The sequence below is a fragment of the Elephantulus edwardii genome, unplaced genomic scaffold (assembly GCF_000299155.1).
Source record: "Elephantulus edwardii isolate Elephantulus edwardi_28Jun2011 unplaced genomic scaffold, EleEdw1.0 scaffold00043, whole genome shotgun sequence".
Taxonomy (NCBI): Eukaryota; Metazoa; Chordata; class Mammalia; order Macroscelidea; family Macroscelididae; genus Elephantulus; species Elephantulus edwardii.
Window position 1 is genome coordinate 12,266,372 of NW_006399793.1, and position 25,972 is coordinate 12,292,343.

Sequence of the window (25,972 nt, forward strand, 5' to 3'; positions counted from 1 at the left end):
TTTGACCAAAAACAATTAAAACCATGAAGATAAATATATTATGTTTTTAGAACAGTAAAATACACAGGAAACAAAATCATTGTTTTATGTGTAACTTAAAGTTTAGTAATATTTGTAGAAATACTGGCCATATATGTACAACAACAACATATGTACAGTCAAATAATGTAAGTGTACATTTGACTAGAGTTGTAAGAATTTTGAGTGTTTTTTAGAATGCACATCTAAGTAAATATGCTGAAGATTTAGAAAGTATTCTAATAAATAAACAGAATCAGGACTATTCTTACTAAAACAATAAATTTATTCTTAGTTTTTAGCACAAAGTGGTACTTCATTTATATATAGTTTTATGTGTTCACCAAACAAATTGTTTACTGTCTTAATTTAAGAAATTAAATTTTAAAAAAGATAATTTTTATGGAGTGTGCTGTATCAATAAATAAAATAATAGAGATTCTTTCCTGTCTCAAAAAAGTGAATAATTTTTGTTAGTATTTTACTAAAAATTTTTTGCTCTAGAAGACAAAGACAAAAATTTATGGCTCCAGATTAATGAATTTAGTGAAGTGAAACAGATATAGAAAAACATTTCCCCCTCCATCTATTCTTCTGTACCTTTTCAGATAAAGAACAACAAAATGAATCCTTATAAGTGAAGTTTCCCAACATCTTTAGAGTTTAAGTTTTAAAGGTAATAAATATTTAGTAAAGATAGTGGTGTTATAAAAACATATTTGCAGCAAGGTGAATAGTTCCAACATATGCATGCATTTAATGACTTATTACTAAAAGAATAAGTTACATTTTATGTGTTTAGAAGGCTTACTCTGTGTCAGTTTGGATTTAGTAATATTCTTTAGACTATTTATGAAAGCAATTAGTGTCTAAACACTTGCTATAATCTGTTTTAGCTCTGTTTTTCATAAATATAACACAATCACAACAAATTAAAGGCAAGTCACTTGACTGTCCTGTTAGATTAGCCTGATGATATTAGTGGCTGACAATTTTTAGCACACAGTGACAGGGCTTCTCAACAGGTTCATATGTCAATTTATCTGGGAAAATGAAGAATCATATCTTTATCCACATAATCAAAATCTTAGAAACACATCTCTCAGTCTCACAAAAGAGTTCTACTGCCTTACACCTTAAATAAAATGAAAATAACTAGCTACTGTACTTCAGACTATATAGTTTATGGCTATGAAGGAAGAAATTTCATTTATTTTTTATATTATGAGGAAAGTCTGGTCTACAATCTTTTAATTATCCTCCTGAAATGAAAAAAAAAAAAAAAACCGCCTCTGAAAATGGCAATTTCTTTTGTATGTTTGAGACAAACAGCTCACGGCAACCTGTCAGGACTGCAGTAAAATTACTTAAAATATTTACTTATCTCAAATAGTAATAATATTTATGTGTTTGTGGCAAAAAAATATTATTGGGTTTTCTTACAGGTGGTTGATCAGATTTCATGAGTACTACTTGTTTTACTATTTGATTTCAATCACTTCCTATGCAGTTGAGAGCTGGGCAATGGATAAGGATGACAGAAGAACTGATGTCTTTTGAGTTGTGGTGTTAGAGAAGAATACTCAACATCTAATGGACTGCCAAAAGAATTAACAATTATGTCCTGGAGAAGGTACAGCTGGAGTGCTCCTTGGAGGCAAAACTGACAAAGCTTTACCTCACATACTTTGGTCATATTGCTAGGAGAAGCTATTCTTGGAGAGAGACACCATGCTTGGAAAAGTGGAGAGGCCAGCCAAAGAAGGGAAGATCTTCAACTAGATGGATTAACACAGTGACTGTAGCAATAGCTGAGAAGCTGATAGTAATAATTCAAGGAAAGTAACAGGTATCAGGTGAATGAACGGGCTGGGATTTAATCTTAGATTTCCTATTCTTCTACACTGTGTCTTGGCTATAGAACTATTGTTCGTCCCTATGTAGGTCCTTTGGATAAAGAACATTTAACAATTGATGACTGTTACCAGTGGCAACACATATATATTGCAACAGAAGTGTAAGTTAAGACTCACAATACTTAATTCTTTCAACAATATTTATTATAGAATATAATTGCATGTCAAGGGAGCTCTGGTGGTCTCCTGGGTGAGAACTTGCATTGCCAACACAAAGGTGGGAAGTTCCAATTCATGAGCTGTTCCGAGGGAGGATACTGCACAATCTCCTGCTGTGTGATTCATAGCCACTGAAAACCCACTGGATGGTCAGCTCTGAGTTGCAGTGGGTGAGTATGACTGAATCATAGGTGTATTTATTTAATGTCTCAATGGTTCACTAGACTTAAGCTTCTTGAGGGCAAGAGTTTAGCCAACAATATTATGTACGTGATATATGCTGCATGGACACAATGACAACTTGAATGTAGGTTGCAAAAAGCTGAGGATAAAAAATACGTAATGAAAGATCTATGCTATCAAGCAGGGCTAGTCCTTGGAAAAAGATATCATGCTATCAAAGGTGGATGGTCAGACAAAAGAGAGGACCCTCAACAATATGCACTGAGACAGTGACTGTAACAATAGACATGTACATGCATATCAGAGATGATGAGGATGGCACAGGACAGGGCAAGTTTCCAGTTTTTTGTTTACAGAGTCACTATGAGTTGTAGTTTGCTTAATGGCACATAACAATGACATGGAAACAATTTCTCTTGTAACTTGTAATGTATATTAAGAGTTGACCATTAAATATTCAAATTTTTAAAGCTGTTTCAGGAGCATTATATCTCATTCTAAGTTTAAAAATGAATCTTATACATTGCCTTGGCTAATAGGGCCTAGTTCTAGAAGATTGTCTATATCATACACATTGGAAGGAAAAAGAGAAGTAATGATGTAACAGAAGTTGTAGGGGTTTTAAAAAGATATACTGAATTTGTACAGTGGATTCCCAGGCATGTATCAGTTTTCCTTTTTTTAACCAGTCTTTGGCAGACAATCTGTTGAAGATTCAGCAGTAGTAAATGGAGCTAGTCTATAACTCATTATTTCATTAGAAGTTTGGGGAAGAAAACCTAAGAAGTACAAGTTCAAAGCAAGAGTGGCCAATTGTGCTTTTTGCAAATTTTCAGTAGGATTCCTAAAGAAAAAAAGGAGGTGGCATAGTCTCGGCCCAACGGCCTCACGTGCTGTTTTCTGGAAGCAGACCCAAGGTGGGCTATGCAGTCACTCCCAAAGCTTTTTGTCATGTTTCTTTTTACTGAAGTAGCCACAATAATGTTAAAGCCTTGTTTTAAGGATTTGACTGGATAGTGGAGTAGATTGCCATCATGACAATTCATCTTTCAACTGACTAGGTCTATAATCACAGAAATTGGTTTTATGTTCAAACTTAAAAATCCATATAACTCCTTTATATTCTTTTGCTTTCTTCAAAACCAAAAGGAGGGAGGATTCTACTGTGTTAAAAATCACAATGGTTATACTTTCAAATTCTTTAAAAATTGAAAAGTAAACTTGCAGAAACATAAAATGACTGGGGTTTATATTATATTCTTGAGTACACTACACTGAGGTACATAAATACAACTAACTGTACTTGTATATTACCATGTTGTACAGGAAAATAGACACATGGTAAAGTGTCTTCACTCACCGAACGACACTAAAATACTCTAACATTAACGGGCAACTGAAAGAGGTGGGTGGGGGAAAGAACGTTTTTAAAGCACTGCTTTCCTGATATGTCCAATACTCCTTCCACCTAGAAAACTACCTGCTTTTTATAGAAATAAAAAATCTGGCAAAAAAGAAAAGGTCAGATTTATTCCTCTAAAATAGTTTTATAATAATAAATTATTTTAAAGACAAGAATATAAGAAGAATGAGTATTTTTTAGGAACTTTGGATTTCATATACAGCTGTTCTTAAAAATATTTTATTGTATAACTAATATATATATAGGAAAAATTTTCTAAAAATCACACTATCCAAGTATCCCAAGAAACTTCAGACTTTTGTATTATTGTTGATTGCCTTGGAGCCAAGCATGACTCATAGTGACCCTATGAACAAAAGGCCTGAAGCCCCTCTACAACTACTGACATTTATCAAAGTTCATAGAGTTTTTGGAAACATGTCGTTTAGGAAGTAGATGCAACTCCTGCTTCTAGGCCTTTACCCTTACATAATCTTTTTTTTTTTTACCCTTACATAATCTTATACATCATTGCATCATTGTTATGTGCTTTCAAGTCGCCTGTGACTCATAGCGAATCTGTACAACAGCCCTAAACCCTGCTCTATCTGTGACATCTTATTATCTCTGACATACCTACCCCAATTACCCCAGTCACTGAGTCAATCCATTTCATGGATGATCTTCTCTGGTGCTGCCCCTTCACTCTCCCAAGCACGACATCCCTCTCCAAGGACTGGCCCCTCCTTGCAACATGCCCAAAGTATGTCAGATGGAGCTTTGGAATCCTTGCCTTCAAGGAGCAGCCTGGTCTCATCCTCTCTACGATGATCTTGTTTGTTCTCCTAGCACTCTACGGTATATTCAACACTCTCCTCCAGCACTACCGCTCAAAAGCAGCAATTCTCCTTCTATTATCCCTAGTCACTGTCCAGCTTTCTGATGCATAACAAAATGCAAAGACTATGGCCTGGATCAGGCACATCTTAGTCTCCATACTGACATCATTGCTTTTTAGTACTTTGGAGAGGTATGTGAGATGAAGCTTCACCATCATCTAAGGATGACTCTAAGGAGAATCCTGGATGCACGTCTTCCAGGACAGATCTGTTTATCCATTTGAAGACCATACTACATTTAGTTTTTGAAGAGGAAGCTCAAAAAAGAATTCTCTAACTGAAGCATGTGTATTCCCATTCAGTTTGCCCCCACTTTTAAGACAGATTTGTTTCTTGTTTTGGAAGTCCAAGGGATATGCATTACACTTCTACAAAACCACATCTTAAATGCATCATTTTTTTCTGTCATTCTTATTGTCTAGTAGATGAAAAACCATAGTTTTGATGAGGTACACATTAGTCTCTAAACTGACATCACTGCTGTTTAGTACTTTGTAGAGAACCTTGAAAGCAGATTTTCCCAATGCAACACATTTTTTGATTTCTTGACTCCTAGATAACATTTAATGCATGTTTATGTGTACCAGAGTACATGTATAAGAACACAGCATGCTCATATTATAACAGTTTCAAACTGGAATCAGCTTACAAAATTTCATAATATACAGTGAGGGAACAGTTGTGGCCTAGTGGTAAGAAGCTGTTGCAATTTCAAAGGCATGGGGTACGAATCCACCATCTGCTCTGTGGGAGAAGGCTGGGCAATCTCCTCCTGTGTAATTAACTGCCTCTGAAAGCCTGCTGGAGAGTCAGCTATCGGTCAGTTCCCATGTACACAATAACGATACATATACAGGCACAATGGAATATAATCAACAATGAAAAGAAATGAACTATTGCTGTTGAACTGTAATCAACTCAAAGACGACCTTTCAGTGGATTTTCAGAGGCTGTAAATTGTATGGAAGGAGACTACCTTTTCCCCTTCAATGCAACTGCCTTTAGGTTAGAAGCAAAACTCCTTACCCACTAAGCTTTAAGAGTCCCCTGCTGTGAAATATACAATGGATTATTATCATACTCATTGTAGATTACAATGAAAATCAATGAATTATTATTTTTATAATTACATAAACATGTGTAAATATTAAAAAACATAATGTTGTCTGGAATAAACCAGGTAAAAGAGAATATATGTTCTATGTACCCACATAATATAAAAAACAGGCAAAAGTAAGCTGATTTGTTCAGGGATGCTTAATTAGGATCTGGATCAGATCTGCAGAAGAATGTAAGGAAGTGAAGATGATCATTAATGAAAGGATGAGAGAATGAAAGAGAGAGAAAGGATCATGGCTGGCAAAGAGTGGGGAATTCCTAGGAGTTGGTAACAGGTGATGGTTAAAGGGCTGTTTGCTTTGTGGTGATTTGCCAAGTTGAATATATATATGTTGTTGCTGGTTTGTGGCTTCTTCAAATACTTTTTTGCATGTCATAGTTCACGCAAAAAAAATGAAAATACAAAATCAGTAATGGTAATGATGGAATATTTATGGAAATATTGTGCTGAACTTAGGAAAGACATTTTTGGCTCAACTTTTTTTTAAAAAAATAATTAAACACAATAAGTACAAGACAAATAATTTTCAACAAAATGAGAAATCTCCTAAATTAGTTAATTTATCTTAAGACCAATGTTAGATGAAACCAAAGTAAAATACAAAAAAACAATAAACTCCCCACCCCTAAATTTTCCCTAATCAATTCCTATCACCACCCTTTACATATTTTTAATTTCTTCTTTAGACAGTGAAATGAAAATTTAATGCTAAAAGTCTTGAAATAAATATAGTTTCCCCAGTTCTCCTCTCTCTCTCCTTTATTTCTCCCCTTCCAGGACAGGAGGTCCCTCAGATTGAAAGCACTGGGAAGCCCAGAACGCTGGCATGGGCAGAGAGGAGGGGTCCCCTTGCAGAGATAGGGGTAGGGGAGTACAAGGGTGTGAGGTAGGGGACTCCTTGGTAGGGGAAACCAAAGTGGACCCCTGTTGCCAGAGGAAAGCACACCGGTCCCCCTGGGACAGGAGGCCCAGCCAGCCCCACATTCCCCAGTGGGAACGCGGCACTAAATGGCCAACTGCCCATCCTACTCCGGTTATAAAACCAAACTCGCACCAGGTCCTTCTGCAGCCGGAGTCGTCCTGCAATGATGCTCATCTGCTGGGGTGTAGGCTTTGGGCATTGCAGAAAGAGGTTTTCCAGGATGTTTCCAATTCGCTTCTCCTTGCTTGCACGTCTTTGTTTCCGAGACTGCTGCATGATTGTCTCCATTTTGCATAAGCCCAGAAGGTTCTCGGTGTCCACTTCCTTCAGCCACATCTTCAGCAGTGGTTGTAGCTTCCACATGTTGGCAAGGCTTAGCTGCTGAGCCTCGAAGCGGCAGATGGTTGTCTGGCTGAGCATCTTTCCGAAGAGAGCCCCCATGGAGAACCCCACGTCGGCCTGCGAGTATCCCAGGGCCAGCCTCTTCTGTCTCAGCTCTTTGGCAAGCTGCTCGATCTCTTTCTTTATGGCTGAGACATCCTCTGGCAGTGCCAAATTTGGGGTGCACTGAAGGTCAGTGCAGGGCCTGGGGAGGACACTCACAGCAGGGTTCTGGAGCCAGGGTCCCGCCTCTTGGGTTTTGAGCCAGGTTCCGCAGGGTATCATCCCACCCTGGAACTGGTAAGGCGGTGGGCCCAGAGGTACCCCCCACACCTCAGGGCCAGGGCAGCCATCTGGATCGACCTTTGGCTGAACCATCAGCCTGCCAGGGGGTCCCTGGGTGCTTAACCAGGCCTGAGTGTCAAGCCACACTGGCGTGGGCCCTCTGCAGGTGCCTCTATCACTGACCCGCAGTGAGAAGAAGCAGTTTGAGAGCCCGTGTCCGGCCATGGGAGAAGACCACACCCCTAACAGGCTTTTGGGAGTCTGGTAGAAACTGATGGTTCTCGAGGCTTTAGAACCAGTCTCGCCCTCAGGCCCTGCCCCCACCCAGTGGGAGGAAACGGCGGGGCAAGGTGAGAGAACCCGAGGCCACAGCTGGTTATGTGTGATGGTGGGGGAACCTGCTGGACCTAATGCAGAACTTCTCTGGTTCTCAAGGTGAAGGGAGAGGATCCTCACCTTGATTTTTGCTTCCTACTACCTCTGATGAGCAAGTCTCCTCCCTGTTGGACTGTCCTCCGAAGGGTATGTAGGCAACTTTCTTAGCTCTGCAAGTACTCAGAAGTACACCCTAAGTTTACAAACATTTCTTAAACATTTGTATGCAGATGTTGTCGGGACTAGTCCTCAGTACGTTAAGTGTTCTCACCCTCGATTTCTACCGCTAAAAATTTAGCCCCTCCCTCACATACCCCTATGTTCCAAGAAACATAAACATCCACACCTGAACGTAGTTCGAATTCATTTACAAATTTCACTTTCTCACAGGGACAGCAGCATAGGTCTACCTCCAGGGTCTGACTTGCTTAACTAATTTGTGTTTTCTCCACTGGCTTTTCAAGTCCTCTACTTCCCATCTTACCTTGGGTTCTTCATCCAATAGAGTTCTAGGAACTTCTCTCTCCTCTGTATTGGTCTAGCCTGATATTATTCCGCACTGTGAATGCTTCTAGAAATACCCTGAATCTCTGGCCCTCTCCCATCAGGGATCCTGGGACCTCATGACATTTGTTTATCAGGCATTCACTCCAGCTCTGAAAAGAGACAGCTAAGGAGGAAGGTGAAAGAGAAGAATCTACCTTCAGATTAAAAAAAAAATATATAAAAAGTGGTGGGGTTGTGGGTGGGCTGAGTATGGTGTTGGATGGATAGTCCATGCCCCTTTCCATTTACTCTTGATACAAATGTGCAATGGCTTTTGGCTCCATACATCTCTACTGAAAATAGTTTTCTTAAAGTCCTCAATGACCTTCCCGCTCTAAATCTGTAGCTTTTTAAAAAATCCCTATGCTGCTAAATGTCTCTGTAGTATCTGACAATACTGACCACTCTTCTTGCTTGGTTTCCTTTCATAATTTCTAAGAAATATTTCCAACAGTCAAACCTGTATTTATCTTGGCTTTCATGTCTCTTCTAACCTCTGTCTTTTATTTCCCACTACCTCAAATAAAACTTACTACTTGTTCTTCTAAACTTGTATCACCTTAGGGATCCCTAAACTGGTTAATCCCTCAGCCACCCAAATGTAAACCTAGAGACTGTTCTTTACTCTCCCCATAGTCCACAGGGTGGTAAATGTTACTAGAGCTCTTAAAACATCTTCAATCTACCCTTTTTTCTTTAGCCCCATTTAACTATCTTAATTCAGGCCACATAATATCTGTACTATCATGATGTCCTTCTTTTGGTTCTCTTTGTAGATACATCTTGCATGCGGTTTCTAGAAGCAATTTTCCAAAAACAAACCAAAGATCAAACAAGGTCACTCTTTAAAAAAATTGTGATTTTAACTAAAGTTTACAGAAAAATTGAATTTTCATCAATTCTCTGTTGCACATTTTCCTCCCTACCCCCTACCTAGTGCACTTAAAAAAAATCATTCATTGTTGCATAATTTCCTCCCTCCACCCACCTCCCCAAACAAAACTATGCACCTCTTATTCTGGACTTCTGTCATTCAAATAATGCCTAATCATATGTTACCTTTAAACAGTTCTTTCCTTCATCTGTTCCAGTGAAATGTTCATTATTTATCCCCTCTTTTCTTATTTAACAACTTCCCCTCATCTTTTAAGTGGGAAAACTTGGTATGACACCATTTGAGTTCTTCTCTCTGTATCAGACTCACCTACCACACAGTCTGTCATCCATGTCCTTGTGGAGGGTTACACTAAAGACAACATGTTTTTCATGTATGTATATTGCAAATTACTTTGTAGCTTAGTTGAGTACATGCTTGCTTGTTTATTGTCTGCTTTTATTAGTACACTACTTGTCAGTCAATTTGCCGTACTAGGATAACTTGTGGATTGCTGTGATACTGGAAGCTATGCCACCAGTGTTTCAAACACCAGGAGGTTCACCCATAGTGGACAGGTTCAGCAGAGCTCCCAGATTCATACAGACTAGGAAGCAGGATTCCATCTACTTCTGAAATAACAGGCCTTTGAAAACCCTATGAACAACAGTAGTTGTGGTATACCCTTTAAACCTGCGTTAGAATCTGGAGATCAGCACAACTCCGCCTCTCTCCTCCCCAATTCCCAGAAATCTTTTCTGGCAATGCTTTGGGGTGTGCCCTGGCCAATGCAGCCTGAGGTTACCTGCGGCTAGGAGAACAAACAGGTTTGTCCTGGAGAGGGTGAAGCCAGAATGTTCCCTGGAGTCAAGGATTCTGAAGCTTCGTCTGACATATTTTGGGCATGTTGCAAGGAGGGACTGGTCCTTGGAGAGGGACATCATGTTTGGCAGAGTGGAGGGGTGGCGAAGGAGAGGAAGACCTTTGATGAGATGGATTGATTTGAGATGGCTAGGTTGGCACAGGATAGAAGAGCGTATAGAGCTCTTGTACATAGGGTTGCTATGAGTTGTAAGCGACTAGACGGCACATAACAGCAACAACCCTTGGAACAGACCTATAGCTGACCCTCTGGTGGATTTTCAGAGGGCAGTTAACTGCACAGAAGGAGACAGTATTAGAGGTAGAACCCAGATTGGAAGTCACTAAAAAAGGAACAACAGCCAAGCACCTGTTAATGACTAGAACGTGGAACAAACAAATATGTCCTGGAGGAAGTACAGCCGGAATGCTCCTTGGAGGCAAAGATGACAAAGCTTTGTATCACATACTTTGGCCATGTTGGTAGGAGAAGCTATTCCTTGGAGAGGGTCATGATGGTTAGAAAGGTAGTTGTTGTTATGTGCCGTCGAGTGGCCTGGTCTCATAGTGACTCTATGTACAACATCCCTAAACCCTGCTCTATCCTGTGTGAATCTCATTTTCTCTAACATATCTACCCCAATTATCCTAGTTACTGAATCAATCCATCTCATCTAGGCACTTCCTCTCTTGCACTGTCCCTCCACTCTCTCAAGCATGACATCCTTCTCCAAAGACTGGTCCCTCTTTGCAACATGTCCAAAGTATGTCAGATGAAGCCCAAAAATCTTTGCCTCCATGGAACAGCCTGGTTTAACCCTCTCTAGGCTGAACCTGTTCATTTTCTTAGCAGTCCATGATATATGCAATATTCTAACACCACAGCTCAAAGGTATCAATTCTCCTTCTATCTTCCCTAGTCACTGTCCAGCTCTCTGATGCATAGCAAGTGACTGCAAAGACCATGACCTGTATCAGGTGCACCTTAGTCTCCAGAATGACACCATTGCTCCTCAGAACTTTGGAGAGGTCCTAACAGCAGACTTTCACATTGCAACATGTCTTTTAATTTCCTGTTGCTAAGAGTGTTGACTGTGGAGCCAAACAAACTAAAGCTGTGAACAATCTCAATCTCTTCACCCTCCATCCTGATGCTGCCAATTGGCCCAGTTGTAGAGGGTCAATAGAAGAGAGGAAGGTCTTCAGTGAGTTGGACTGAAACAGTGACTGCAGCAATGGATTCAAGTGTGCCTGAGAGGATGACATTGGCACAGGATTGTATAGAGTTCAGATCACTTGTTCATAAAGTCACTATGAGTTGTACTCAACGACATCTAAAGACAACAACAATAATGCCTCCATACGGGGAGCTCAAGTAGCCTACTGAGTAAGAAATTATACTGACAATTCAAAGACAGTCCGTTCAAATTCACCAGCGGCTTCATGGGTAAAGGTTGTGCAATCTCTTCCCATGAGATTTACCAAAGCTGATAATCTGCTGGAGGGTTAGTAATGAGTCACTTCCAACTTGATGGTCCATAAAAACATGCCTTTTTGTATGCTGTTCTTTCTACCTGAAATGGCTTTTGTCTGGTTCTTGGTTTCATACTCTCACACCATTTAGGATCTTGCTCAATATGATATCATTAGCTTGACTTTCTCTGAGAACCCTAACTAAAATAGCATCTGTTGCTACTCTCTTTTCTATTTACATATTTTATTTTTGGAAAATAATACATACACACATACATAAAATAATCTAATATAATTTAATCTATGAAATTTGTCTCCTCACTGCTAAAAGGGGAGAAATTTTGCCAGCACTTTGCAAGTAGTTATTGTTAGTACTGTGTAGTTGATTCCGACTTACAGCAACCCAATGAACAATAGAAGGAAACTGTGTCCTATCCTGTGTCATCCTCATGACCTCTGCCACACTCAATTGTATTGCAGCCACCATGTCAATCTCAATGAAGGTTTTCCTCTTTTTCTTTTATTGTCTTATACTGGTTTCTTTACAAAGTTTACATACATTTTTGTTCACACCAATCTTTCCCGTTACCTTCACCCACCCTCCTTTCTCTTTATCAATGAACCCTCACCCTTCTGAGAACAATGCTCTTCTTTAAGAACTGCCCTCTCCTGACAACATGCCCAAAGTATGTAAGATTAAGTTTTACCACCTTTCCCTTTAAGAAGCATTTGGTTGTACGTCCTCTAGGATCTATTTGTTTGTACATTTGGCAGTAAAGAGTATGTTCAGTACTTAAAAAGGGTCCTCTAGAAAAGTTCTGCTAGATAGATGAAGTATGTGTATTCCCACTCAACTTTTACACCTTTCAGACTCAGTTTAGATGTTACCCGTTGGTGAAACTTCCTAGGCAGCATTTCTTAAGTTTTTGTGAGTCTTTCTTTGCACTTGATTTGTGTTTTTATTGTAACATTTATCAATAATGATTTATTTTATGTCTGAGTCTCCAACTAGAGCATGAGGTATTTAAGATTACAATTTTATAGTCTGTAGCAAGTTGGTGAATAAATAAAACAAATCTTTACCTTTTCAATTTTTATAATAAAAGCTTGTTATTTCCAGTTTAACAAGGAGAAGCTTGTCTTTCCTAGATGCCTCTTCACATTTTTTTCCCCTGTACTAAAACAATGTCCTTTAATTCTTCTTCATAGATGGGAGTGGTAGTAGGAATCTGATTCCAACGAAATATTACAGGCAACCAGGCTGTAGATAGGTTGTGAAGCAAGAGAAAAGAAAAAAGAATGAGATAATCAACTGGTATGCTACTGGTAATGCATTTGATCGTTATCAATTTCTCTTCTGCAACCTTTGCCAAGAATTTAAGCAAATAACTTTAAGGTCTCTGTCTTAGTCACTGCTGTATAACAGTACCTGACACTATACTACAGAGTTGTGGTGTTAGAAACACTGAAAATTGGCTTTTCTATCCATTCCATTCAAGAAATAAAAAAGCAAATTTCACTGGGAAAATCTGCTATCAGGGACCTCTCCAGAGTATGGAGAAACAAAAATGTTAGTCTAGAGATTAAAATGCACCTAACCCAGGCCATGCTCATTGCAATTATTTGCTATATATCAAAAAGCTAGGCAATGACTAAGGATGACAGAAAAAAAATTGATGCCTTTCAGTTATGGTGCTGCAGAAGAGTCTTGAACATACCATGGACTGCCAAAAAACCCAATATGTCTCTCTTGGAGAGGGTGAAGCCAAGTTTCTCCTTGGAGGCTAGGATTTTGAGACTCCATGTCACAAACTTTGGACATGTGGCCAGGAAGGACTAGTGCTTGGAGAAGGTCATCATGCTCAGAAGGGTGAAGGGACAGTACAAGAGAGGGAGACCTCTGATGAGAGACACATTGATACAATGACTGGGGAAGTGGGGGGAATTAGTGAGACTGGCTCAGGACAGGCAGGTTTCAGAGCTGCTGTACATAGGGTTGCTATGGGTCATATGTGACTTGACAGCACATAACAATAACAAACACTGTGATTAAAAACACGTATAGAATTAAAAAGTAATCAATACATTAACGATGTGTCTCAATGAAGGACCTTCTTTGTACTCAATCAGACTTAGCCAATGTCCACCTCTCCCAGTTTATGAGTAAGTGCTGTCACATAGTAAGGGAAGTCAACACCTCCTTAAATGTATATTTAACATGACGTGAAATGGAGTGAAGAGAAAATAAGCAGAAGTTTAGGTGGTTGCAAAAGAAATAAAGATCTGAGGAATGCAGGTGATGAGAATGTCAGACAACCAGTGCTGCATGGGCTGGGGGTTTGAAAGGCTAATCCATAACCTTAAAAATATACAAGCCTCTCTTAGTAAGTGATTAGATTACACTGTAAGAATCAGTTCCGTTTTATACCCAGGGAGTTACAAGGTAAGGTTAAGAAAAACATGACCCAAGCCTCCAAGTATGTATAATCTGAACGGAGGTGAAGGGAAACTGCCAGGAGACTGATGTTTTGTTGTGTGCTGTCCGGTTAGAATGTAATCATAGTTCACCCTCCAGTGGGTTATTATAGGTAGTAAACTGCACAAGAGGAGAGTGTCCATCCTTCTCCTGAAGAGCAGCTGATGAATTTGAATCGCACGTCTTTGGGACTGCAGTGCAGCTTCTTATCACTAGGCCAGCAGAGCTCCCAAATCAGGACTGTAGGATAGCTGTAGTCACTCAGAGAATTCAATAGTTTTCTATTACTAGGAGTTCTGGTATTATGAGTGGCTTGAAGAATTAAATTTTAATCAGAAAAGCACAAAGTGTCAATTTGTATTTTGACTTATCTTCAAGTATTCCCCAAACCAAGTAAACAAAACCAACTGCCAGATTCCACTAACCGTAGGTAGTACAATGGCAACCATGTTTAAAATAACCTTGCTTCTTGAGCTTGCTTTAAGTTTTATCCCTTTGGGATTATTGTTGCACACTGTGGAGTCAGAACCAACCCATAGCTGTCTCTCCACCGGGTTTTCAAATTCAGTAAATTGCGCAGGAGGAGACCGTCTACCTTTCTCCGGTGGAGCAGCTGGTAGATTTGAACTATGTACCTTTGCATTGGCAGTTCAATTCCTCTCCACCAGAGCTTCTGATCTCTAGTCCTCTCTAAATAGTCTGGACTATAGTGAGCTTCTTACCCTTTGAACTTACCAACAGCTGCTGGAGTTTGTCTTATGTCTTAGCTCTAAGGTTAGGAGATACAGGACTAAAATGGTTATTACAGATATAATTTATTTTATATTTAAATGCTAGAAAATGTACTAATGTATAAACCATCCACAGTGGAGGGTTTATAGTAATGAGAACATAAAAACACCCATGTCATTTTGTTGGTCAATATTCTGGATGGCTTTAAATCAATAGTGTGGACCAGAATATCAAACAATGATGCATAAGTCAGACAGAGACAAGGCAAACTAGATGGAGTTGTTAATAACATTCCTCATTCTGTGCATGCCCTAGCATGTAGCTGTCTGGGGTTAACTTAAGACACTGTCACTCAGAAAGTCAGGTGTGGGTTCCCAAGTACTACAACACTTAAGGAACAAGGCAAAAGGCAAAGGTAAGAGACATGATCCAGAGACCAGTCACTTGCAGACTCCTCTCTGGGTCTCAGAAGTAAAGTCAAGAATCCAGGAAAACTCTGGCAGCTGAACACTGTCAGACAGGCAAGAAGCCTCCCACCTCACAGCAAGAGAGTTAACATCACACATTACAACAAATTTAGTTCACTGAACTCTACCACAAAATACATTGGGAAAGATTTAACTGCCAATCCTTTATGTGAGGTTTTAAGCACAAAAGTGCATCTGACATCAAATATAAGTTATACAAGTAAGAAAAGTGAAATCTGAAAGTATAGTATATGCAATAAGAATATTAAGGTTGTAACAACATGAAAACAGAGCTAATCAAATCAGTGCACTCACTCAACAGAATAATTTATTGCTGAGAAAAATTTACATAATGCATAACAATAGGACTGTTCTGCATAGGATATAATGGAGGGCAAGAAAGTGGACAAAGATGGTTATGTATAACAGAAAAACAAGATGATTTTTACTCCTAAAATATGTAGAGAAAACCTAGACTGACTAAAACTACCAACTTAGAATTCTTTACTTTTTTTTAAGATTGAAAATATGAAGGACATTTTTACTTTTTTATATTTTTTATTTTTATTACTTAAAAATGACTGCTAAGATGTAATACTAATTGAAAATAAAAGCTCACATAAAAATATGGCATATATAAGACTACAAAGAGGTATGCAAAATGGATGACCCTGGGAGACATTATGCTGAGTGAAATATCTCAGTCACAAAAGGACAAATATTGCATAGGGCCACTGCTGTAAAATGGGACTGACATCAGGGTTGAGAGAAGACAGAAAAGGAGGGGGTAAATGATGTATATTATTGCATTGAAACAGATGAGGGAGAGATCTGTTTAAAAGGGATATATGAATGAGTATTCTTGTCATTACAGAAGTCCAGTGTGAAGGCTACATAGTGGAATGAACTTGGGGTGGGGGGGAGAGAGATTGCATAACAATGGAAGAGTTTTTCTTTTCAAGGAGAAGAGTGAATGGGGGGAGGAACTGGGCAGGGAGAAAAGTGCAACACTAAATGACTGGAAATCCTGTCTCTCTAAACTTTCATTAAAATTAATAAATTAAAAAAACTGTTTAAAAAAGAGACTACAAAGAGATTTACCGTAATCAAAACAAATTTGCCATTTTGTACGTTTAAGGTATTTATGAGTTAACTGTTCTGTACTACAAAATAATATTACATCTACAGACCCTATAATCTCCACCAGATGCCTTAAAGAATTTTATATATCTATGTAAAGCAAGAAGAGTAGCTGAGCTGAGCTGAGCTAAGTTGAAAGGCATTATGGTGATGAGTCAGGTATATTCATAGATAGTTGTAGATAAAGTTGAAAGGTTCTTGTTATGCCAAGCAGGATTTTAACAAACTTTTTAGCTGAGTTTGCCCTTGTTACAGAAGAAAAGCTTTAAGGATGTTCTTGCATTTATTAGTCAGGGTGAGGGCACTGGCTTCTACGTTCAAATTTGCACTCGGCTTCCATGTTAGAGCAAAAAACTACTCAACTGGTTTAAAATAAAAATATTCCCATTACTCTGCACAGTAAAATACACCAAACAGAAATGACAGCTTATAACTAATGAAATGAGCAATTCAGCCTGTGACAAGGCTCAGAGAAAGAAATGAGAAATAGAAGAGTTTCTGCTTACCAGAAATGCCTCTTTAAGGTACTATGAGATCGTAAAGAAATTGATTTTGATGGTACTATCATGAGCTTGGGGTCTATGAATTTACATGAACTCTCTTTAAGTAACTGTGAACAGAAATCGCTGTTGTTATGTATCACTGAGTTACAGAAATGATTGTTGTTATATACCATTGAGTTGAACTCGGCTCATATGTGCCTTTGGGCTGGAAACACAGGTACTCACTGCCACAGTTTTCTGTGAACAGAGCAAGTCACAAAGACATTTACGCTAAACCAAACCAAACCAAAACCTCTCAAATCAATAACAGGAAACCACCACTATCACCACCATAACCACCATCACCAATCCCTAACTTTTACTCCTAGGCAATATGAGATGCAATAATGATCATGGAAAATCTGAGGTAAGATCAGACTAAAAATTTTAAGTAGACATTTTCTAACACTTTAGCTCGAATATGTAGATTAAACTCTTATAAGGCAAGGACGGTGAAACTTCAGACATATTGAAATGAGGCACCAGTCTTTAAAAAAGACATGCTGGGAAAAGTAGAGTGTTAGGGAGCTGGTGGCCAAGTGGTAAGAAAGAGTATTGCAATCCTGAAGATACGTGGTTCGAATCTACCAGCTGCTCTGTGGAAGAAGGATGGGCAATCTCTTCCTGTGTGATTAACTGCTTCTGAAAACCTACTGGAGGGTCAGCTATGAGTCAGTTCCAACACAATGGTCCACAACACACAAGTGAAAAACAGGAATACCCTCAAGGAGAGGAACTGACATAATGACTTGAGCATGAGGTGAAGGGGAATGACACAGAATAGTGCAAGCCTTCCATACACCATTCACACAGTTGGTATGAAACATAGCCAACTTGATGGCAACTAACAACAAATTAAGCCCTTTAACCTGACAAAACTATTGTGCTTGAAACAAGACAGTATTTGGGCAGTTTATTAGACGGTTATCTCTCAACATTTCCTTAGTATGATTCAGAGAATTTTTAAATAGAAATCAGGTGAGCACTTTTTCTTTTTTTTTAAAGGCATGCTTTTCTACTTTCTATTTGTTTGTACATAGCACCTCTTTTGTGCAGACTACTCAAATCTACTTGCCTTGAGTGTACTGCTTGAGTTCTCAGCAGTCTGTTCTGGACTGTGTCAGAAAATATGGGATGAATTATTTATCTTATAAAAACAGTAAAACTCAAGTAAATATATCATATACACAATGAATGGAAAGTAGAAAGAATCTTATGATTATCATTTATTTTATATAAATTTTATTAGATCTTGAATAATTATATATTCACATGGTCCAAAAATGGTATTCCAAACAAACAGGAGGGAAAAATAAAAAGTCCCCAACCCAATGCTTCTAGTGATAACCCAGAGAGCATTTACGGGGTTTTTTGTTGCCAATAATGGGATATTGACCCGGCCAACTCTCACCTGGACTGGTACATTTTGCTTACACAAAATTTCCTGTAATACTTTAAATTCAAGAATTCAAGAAAGATTCATCTCGTATGATTGACAGAAGTGTAGCTGAAATGGATGAATTTAAAGTTTCTCTTAAGGATATGATCTAGGGCAGGTATCATTTTGAAAGGAGGACAATGTATTAAAGAACTCATAGGTTTCTCAGGGTTTGAAGAAGAGTACAGAACAACACATTATTAACATAAAGAGAATAAAAAGGGAAAAGGGTTAGTGTGGAATTGAAAACTTAGAATAAAGAAATAGGGTAGGATAGTAAAGAAAAGTAAAATGAGGTATTTAAATATGCTATTTCTGTAAAAGATATAAAGATATGCTATATCCTCTGAGGAAACAGCATTTCGACAATTTAGAAAATGTAACAGAAGAAACAGGAGAGAAATCTCAGGAAGTTTTGTACTCCCAAATACTGGAAAGCAAGGGAAAAATTCCCTAAAATTATGCTTCTAGTCTTGCTGTACAAAATAATTGCTAATAATAATAGCAACTACAGGCAGCTACTGCTTTGCAAGGTAATGGAACCATAAAATGATCGTATAAACTGAAACTATGTAAAGTGAAAAGATGGGAGAAATATGATTGAACTGTGAACTTCAATATTTTATGTAAAAATTTTAAAGTATGTCTTACTGCTGGTTATAAGTGAATAAAAACCAAATCAAACCTGTCGCCATCCACATGATTCAGAGAGCATAGCGTCAGGCCTTTATCCCCACAAAAGGACAACGAACAAAATAGTAGGACTAATATTTAGTTTAAACCATTTATTTTAAAAGTTAAAACATTAAGAATAAAATGAACTTGCTACTTATGAAATCTATCATGAGCGGTTTGCAGAAACTTCACAGAAATAGTTTGAACCATGTTTGCTTCCTCATCATATAATTTATGAGACGGTACAAGCATATTTTCCCCCCATGTCTTGGCAAAGTTACATTCAGCACACACTATTTTATCTTTTCCATTTTCAACATCATGAAGCATCTCTGAGAGTTCACTTAATGTGGAGGTTTGGGGACCCCCCCGCCACGGCATCCTCTGGGATATCGGCATCCTTTTTCTCACAAGGACTTTCCAGTTCCCTTAAAACATTTTATTTCTTTGCTGCACTTTCAACTTTGCTGGCCAACTCTCACTTTTGATTATCTATTTTTGTAAAATGTCAAGAGGGTTCATCAGTGTGAGACAGTTTAAGCTGCGTGAACTGAATAAGAGATGCATGTTGACCAGTCACTTGCAGACTTGGAAAGAAATGATGTGACTGGTCACTGACCATGGCATGTGTGTGTTATTTACATAGGCTGAAGGGTTAGCAGCAAAGTCTGCTCTTAATGCAATTACTCAATTACTGTAATGTGATAATGGAAATCTGAACTATGTGTGTGGAGGACTGGTGTTATTTAACCAAGCTGTGGTAAGTGAAATTTGCGTATGTCAGAACCATGTAAAGTGAAGACTAACTGTATTTATTGAGTCCTTATTAAATGCCACATACAATTTTAAAAATTCTCTATAGATTATTTAACATTATTCTTACTATAACTCAACAAGAAGTACTAATATGCCACCATTTTACAGAAAACTGCCTCAGGATTAGGACCGCTCAATTTAATAAAGCAGACTGTCAGTTATTCTTGTGTCTTGGAAGAGAGATTTCCTGTATCTTTAACCTCCCCTACCTTGCCTAAACCTGTGCCCCTATCTCCCAACTCCTGCCAGGGCTACCCTTACTCTCAATTTCAGTGATTATGCTCTGACTAGGAAGAACAAGAATCTTTGTAATAAGTTTTCTATTTCTTATTATATCACAAGTGGATCCTAGAGGACTGAGCTGCCTGTGGAGCAAAGGTTATCTTCTTTGTTTTTATACCATTAGAATCCAGACTAGGACCTAGCACACATTTGTGGTTGCTGGGCACCATCAAAGTCAGAACTGACCTTCCTGTGGGTTTGCAGAAGCAGTTTAATTGCACAGGAGGAGATTGCCCATCCTTTTCCCGTGGAGCAGCTGGTGGATTCTAACAGCATGCCTTCGGGACTGCAAGTGAAGTTTCTTACCACTAGGCCATCTATCACGTATTAGGTGTTTAATAAATTTTAGTGGAATTAAAGAACAAGCCTTTACAGTTAGTTTGTCATATCAACAGAAGCAAAAGCAACTAGAAGTTGGGATAACACATGGGATTAGTCTTTTCAGAGGAAAAAATGAAAATAATTGATTAAAGGATAAAATCTGATTCTCTAAAATGCAAATGATTGCTATTATTTCCAAATTAATAAAACCTCAATAAACTCTGGGAGATTATTCATTCCTCAGAGAAGTACCAAAAAATGAAACTTTAATGGTTATGAACAATTTTATTTGTATAATGACTACGCTTAATTACTCTTCTATGTGATCAGTTCAAGGTCACCAAATGCTCTGCAGGAAAAGGATGGGCAATCTCCTCCTGTACAAATAACTACTTCTGAAAACCCGCTAGAGGGCCAGCTATAGGCCAGTTCTATGGTACACAACAATAACAACAGCAGCAATTTAAGTTAAGGAGCCCTGCTAGGGGCAATAGATAGCACTAGCATAGTGCTTAATGTTCCACACTGCTAACTCAGAAGTTTACAGATCAATTCTACCAGCAGTTCTTAGCGAACATGATGGGCAGACTTTTGCCTTAAATATTTACAGTCTCAGAAACCTGATGTAGGGTTGCTGGTGAATAATAACCAATGATTTAATGCCACTGGAGGTATACTTTGCTTGTTTTTAAATTTAAACTTTAACCATGTTTCCTCTGGAAACAAAACAGGATGAATGTTTTGACAAAATATGGTCCAAAAAGGACCATGTCACGTGGGTGAAAATTCAAAATCTTATTTTTTTTGAAGACAATTTATTAAAATAAAATGAAAGCGCAAAACTGAATTTTTCATATTGCTTATTCTGAAACATCAGCCCACAGAAGAATTTCCAAGTCAATGTTAATCTTAGAAGGCAATTAAAAAAATTTTTTTTATTTAGGGTCTCTTTCCAAAAGTTTCATCTCTATAGATCATTGCAACTGAAAGCTTAAAATGTACATATGTTTCTTTGCCCAAATTTTCAGCATATCACTTTCACAGTATTTAGAAATAGAGAAAATAAACAACATAATAGAATTCTATCAAGTAATGTGCCATGCAGATATCTAAAGCATTTAGAAAGGAATTGGAATAAAACTTCTTTGCTATTTATTCAAAATATTGAATAGTTGGGGTGACATGTATGTAGTTCAAAGGGGTATTAATAGATATTATGGCCAGCTATATCAGCAAAAGCTCTCAGAATATTTAGACACCAAATAGGAGTTAGCTCTACTTTTGTACCTAGAAACTAAAGTCATTGGTCAATTAAATTATCTTTCAAATTTCATCTTGAAATAGAAATAGTCTTATAATTCTTATAACAATGACTTCATCTTAAGAAATAAGATGAATAAAAAACTTTAAAAATATTTCTACTTTTTAAAGAGGTGATGGAATATTTTGCCATTTTATGAATAGAAAATGTTCGGTCTATCTAACCTATTCTGTGTATCTAATGTTCACTTTGAATTTTCATTTTACTAACAAAAGATAGTTATTACAGATATTCTAATTCACCTCTAGAACATAACATAGTTCCTCTGAAGTATGGTTTGGGAGCAATTTTACCAGCAGACATTAGTGATTTAATGTCAGTGTTGATGACAAGACAGAATGAGCAGGGTGTAGACTGGAGCAGACGGAATGTGTAGGCAGGAGCAGACAGACCTTGTGCTTGACGGAGGCACATACCACACAGTCAAACGGAAGTAAAGGGCATGGAGATCCAGGCACAGGTCAGACAGGGAAAGACAGAGTGAGTTGGAGGTGATGTGATTCCATAAGCTGGTAAGAAAAAGGCTGTAGGTGTGTGGAGTCTGTAAGCCAGGGAGACAGAAGGGGGGGGGGTCCAAAAGAAAAGAGCCATATATAGACTAAGCCAGATGAGAGAGTCAGAGTGCAATATATAGACACTGAGAGAGCCATCAAGAGTAGTGATACTGACAAAGCTGACAGAGGAAAGGAGAAATAAAGGACACATGAAACACAGCCAACCATGGGAAGCAAGATCAATACTTAACATATGGCAAAACTGATGAAAATTTCCTCAGTTACCACTGGTCCAGGACTAACTTTTGTAACAATTAGAAACATTGTATTAAGGCTTACAGGGCTCTACTATAAGTAAAAGTAACAGTATTTCCATATGAACTAATAACTTTCAAAGATAAATAGAAATTGCTATTATTTATGAAAAAACAGTGTAAAAATTAGTTTTAAATTACTTTTGTTTTAACTTTAAAAGGAGACTTGCTAACTTTACTGCTAAATTCTTCAAAAGATTTTTCACAGATTAGAAAGTTGTAAAAAACCACGTGGCTATATTAAATTATTTTAAAAGTGAGATTTCTAGAGTGAGACTCCTGATACTTGCTGATTACTGAGAAACTCACTGATTGCTAAGAGTCTAAATCAGAGTTGTATTAAACTTTACTAAATATATATAATCAGGACAAATGTTAATGATCTACATGAGTGAGGATCAAATATATAGACAAATTATTGCAAATGGTTCTCTAATCAGTTCTTTCCCTATAGCTCCTGATCTAGATATTTAAAATGAATGATTCACTGGAAACACAAGAATCCTGGGTGGTCACTTTTTTTGAATACTCATCCTTTAAGTTATCTGGTAATTATAAGGCAGGACATAACAATGAATAGGGGAACTAACTGATGAATAAAGGCTACAAGGCCAATTTTATACTAATGAGCAAAAAATACCTAAACAGTGTTATCTGGTCTATGAAAACAACACTTAAAGGAGTAGCAAGTATACATTTTGGGTAGAAAGCGAAAAGTACATGCAATCAAAGAGTGGTAAAGTTTCATATATATATGCTTACAGGTCTTGAATTCTAAGGTCTGTTTACTGGGCAAAGAATAGATTTTCAATTGCCTAATTAATTTGTGCTGTGTCTAAAAACATACTCGGCAACTCAACTTGCCTCCACATTCTGAATGACAGTGCATGCTAGAAGTAATTGTTGTTGATTTTTTTTCCACTGCCATCTTTAGAAGGAAGTGATTACTGTCTAACGAAGAGGAGACACAGCTCCTTAGTATCATTTCCTCAAGAAGTATTTTCAGTAATAAAGTGAACTGAATATTTAACAAATATCTGGTAAGTTCAGACAGTGTAAACAATCAATCTGTAATACTCAAAGAAAAATCAAGGTTACATTAGCAGGCTGTCTATACTACAAATTCAACTGGTAAATACTAACTTTTCACTTACACTTTCAGCTGAGAGAAATGGGGCTTGATAAGTGTTATATCATCATTGACCTCCTTCCTCTACTTCTAGAACTGAGACACATTCATGTGAATATAATAATATTTAAGACAATTCATAACCTCTAAGACTTCCATTACAGAGTTTTTAAAAAGCATTATGCATTTTTAAAATTGAGATTTTTTTTAAACATAACCTTTCTAGGAGGCCCTGTGTAACACAAATGCTTATGCACTAGACTAAAATAACAAACGTTTATGCAATAGACTAAAAGGTCACAGCAGAGCTTCGAACTGGTTCACAAGGCTGCACTCCCTGCTGAGAACATGATTTTCTAAACAGGATGCCTTTCTAAATTGCCTTTCTAATGTACAATCTATATCTTAATAATTCCCTAAGGAGTTCAAGTCTACTATGCAGTCTTGTTATGTGCTGTTGAGTCGCTTGTGACTCACAGTGACCCTACGTACAACCACTCTAAGCCCTGATCTATTCTAATTGTCTTTGACACATCTACTCACATTATATCCAAGTCACTGAGTCAATCCATGTCATCCAGGGTCTTCCTCTCTTGCTCTGTCCCACCATTCTCCCAAGCATGAAGTTCTTCTCCACAAACAGGGCCCTCCTCTCAATATGCCCAAAGTAGGTCAGACTGAGCTTCAGAATCTTTGCCTCCAAGGAGCAGAATTGTTTCACCCTCTCCAGGGTGAACATGTTTGTTCTCTTAGCAGTCCATAGTATATTCAACACTTTTCTCCAGCACCACAGGCATCAATTCTCCTTCTATCATTCTTAGACATTGTCCAGTTTTCTGACACATAGCAAGTAATTGCAAAGACCGTGGCCTGGAATAGGCGGACCTTAGTATCCAGATTGACCCTGTTGTTCTTCAGTACTCTGGAGAGGTCCCTGACTGCAGATTTTCCCCAAGGCAATTATGTTTTTTATTTCCTGGCTGCTGGGACCAAGATTGCTGATTGTGGAGCCAAGGAAACTGAAGCTGCTAACAATCCCAATCTCTTCACTGTCTATCATGATGCTGCCAATCAGCCCAGTGGTGAGAATCATTGTTTTCTTGATGTTGAACTTCAATCTATATTGAAGACTATAGTGCTTGACCTTCCACAGCAAATGTCTCATGTCTTCCTAAGTTTTGGCAAGCAAGGTTGTGTCATATGTGTAGCACAGGTTGTTGATGATTCATCCCCCAATCCTGATGCCACATTCCTCCTCATAAAGTCCAGTCTCCTGGATGTTCTGTTCTGCACACCGATTGAAAAGGATGGAGATAGGATATGTCTCTGGCATATACCTTTCCAGATTTTGAACCATGAAGTGTTTCCTTTTTCTGTTCTGACTACTGCCTCTTGGTCCAAGTATAGGTTTCACATAAGCACAATCAAGTGCTCTGGGATTCCCTGTCTTCTCAGAGTCAGCCACAGTTTGTTGTGATCCACACAGTCAAATGCCTTTGCACAGTCAATAAAACACAAATAGACATTTTCTGGTACTCTCTGCTTTCAGTCAAGATCCAATGAACATTAGTTATAATATCCTGAGTGTCACGGCCTCTTCTAAAACCAGCCTGCACAGCTGAGGTCAGAAAATCAAAAGAGCGTAACTTAAGCTGAACAAACTGAGGGGAAAAAAAAATTCAAACCTTGAATACTTAAGGATGCTCTGGGTAGACTATTAAATAATAGAGGAAATGATTCATTAAAAGAAGATGGAAGGTGTATACAGAGTCACTGTACCAAAAAGAATTGGCTGACACAAAGAATTTTATGAAGCAACGTAAAATCAAGAGCCTGTGGTGAAGAAGGAAGAAGTTCAAGCTACTCTGAAGGAACTGGCAAAAAACAAGGCACTAGGAATTGACAGCATACCAACTGACATATTTCAATAAAAAGACACTGCCCAGGAAGCGCTCACCAAGTTGCACCAAGAAATCTGGAGGACAGCCACCTGGTCAGCTGACTGGAAGAGATTCATATTTGTTCCCAGTCTGACAAAGGTGACCTGAAAAGAGTGCATAAATCATTGGGCAATATCACCAATATTATATGCAAGCAAGATCCTGGTGAAAATGATCCAAAATTCGCTGGAGCAGTACATTGACGGAATGCAGTCTTGAGTTGGAATCAATTTCACAGTAAATAACAACAACATAATATTGAAAATGGAAGTGTCTAGATTTTTATCAAGTACGTGGCATGGGGGGGGGAAGAAATAAACGGGGATGGAGGGAAGGTATGAGGGAGGGATAGAAAGACCCAGAGACACACAGGGAAAGACAGTGACAGACACCCAGAGAGAAAAGTTTATTTCAACCCATGCAAGGGGAAAAGAATGATGTACTGGATAGAAGTTCTGGGAGAAAGTACCC

At 38.2% G+C, this 25,972-nt stretch overlaps 2 protein-coding genes across 4 annotated transcripts in view; both read right to left on the reverse strand.

Annotated features, from left to right (window-relative positions):
- FAM172A (family with sequence similarity 172, member A) overlaps positions 1-25,972 on the reverse strand; it is a 651,833-nt gene that overhangs the window by 159,511 nt on the left and 466,350 nt on the right. The gene's annotated exons all lie outside the window — the stretch shown is intronic.
- Positions 6,488-7,510, reverse strand: POU5F2 (POU domain class 5, transcription factor 2). The gene has a single exon (XM_006885383.1). The coding sequence runs from the start codon at positions 7,508-7,510 to the stop codon at positions 6,488-6,490; it is 1,023 nt and encodes a 340-aa protein (XP_006885445.1).

Coding starts and splice junctions, on each gene's coding strand:
- POU5F2 (XM_006885383.1), bottom strand. CDS start 7,510: ATGGCCGGACACGGGCTCTCAAACTGCTTCTTCTCACTGCGGGTCAGT.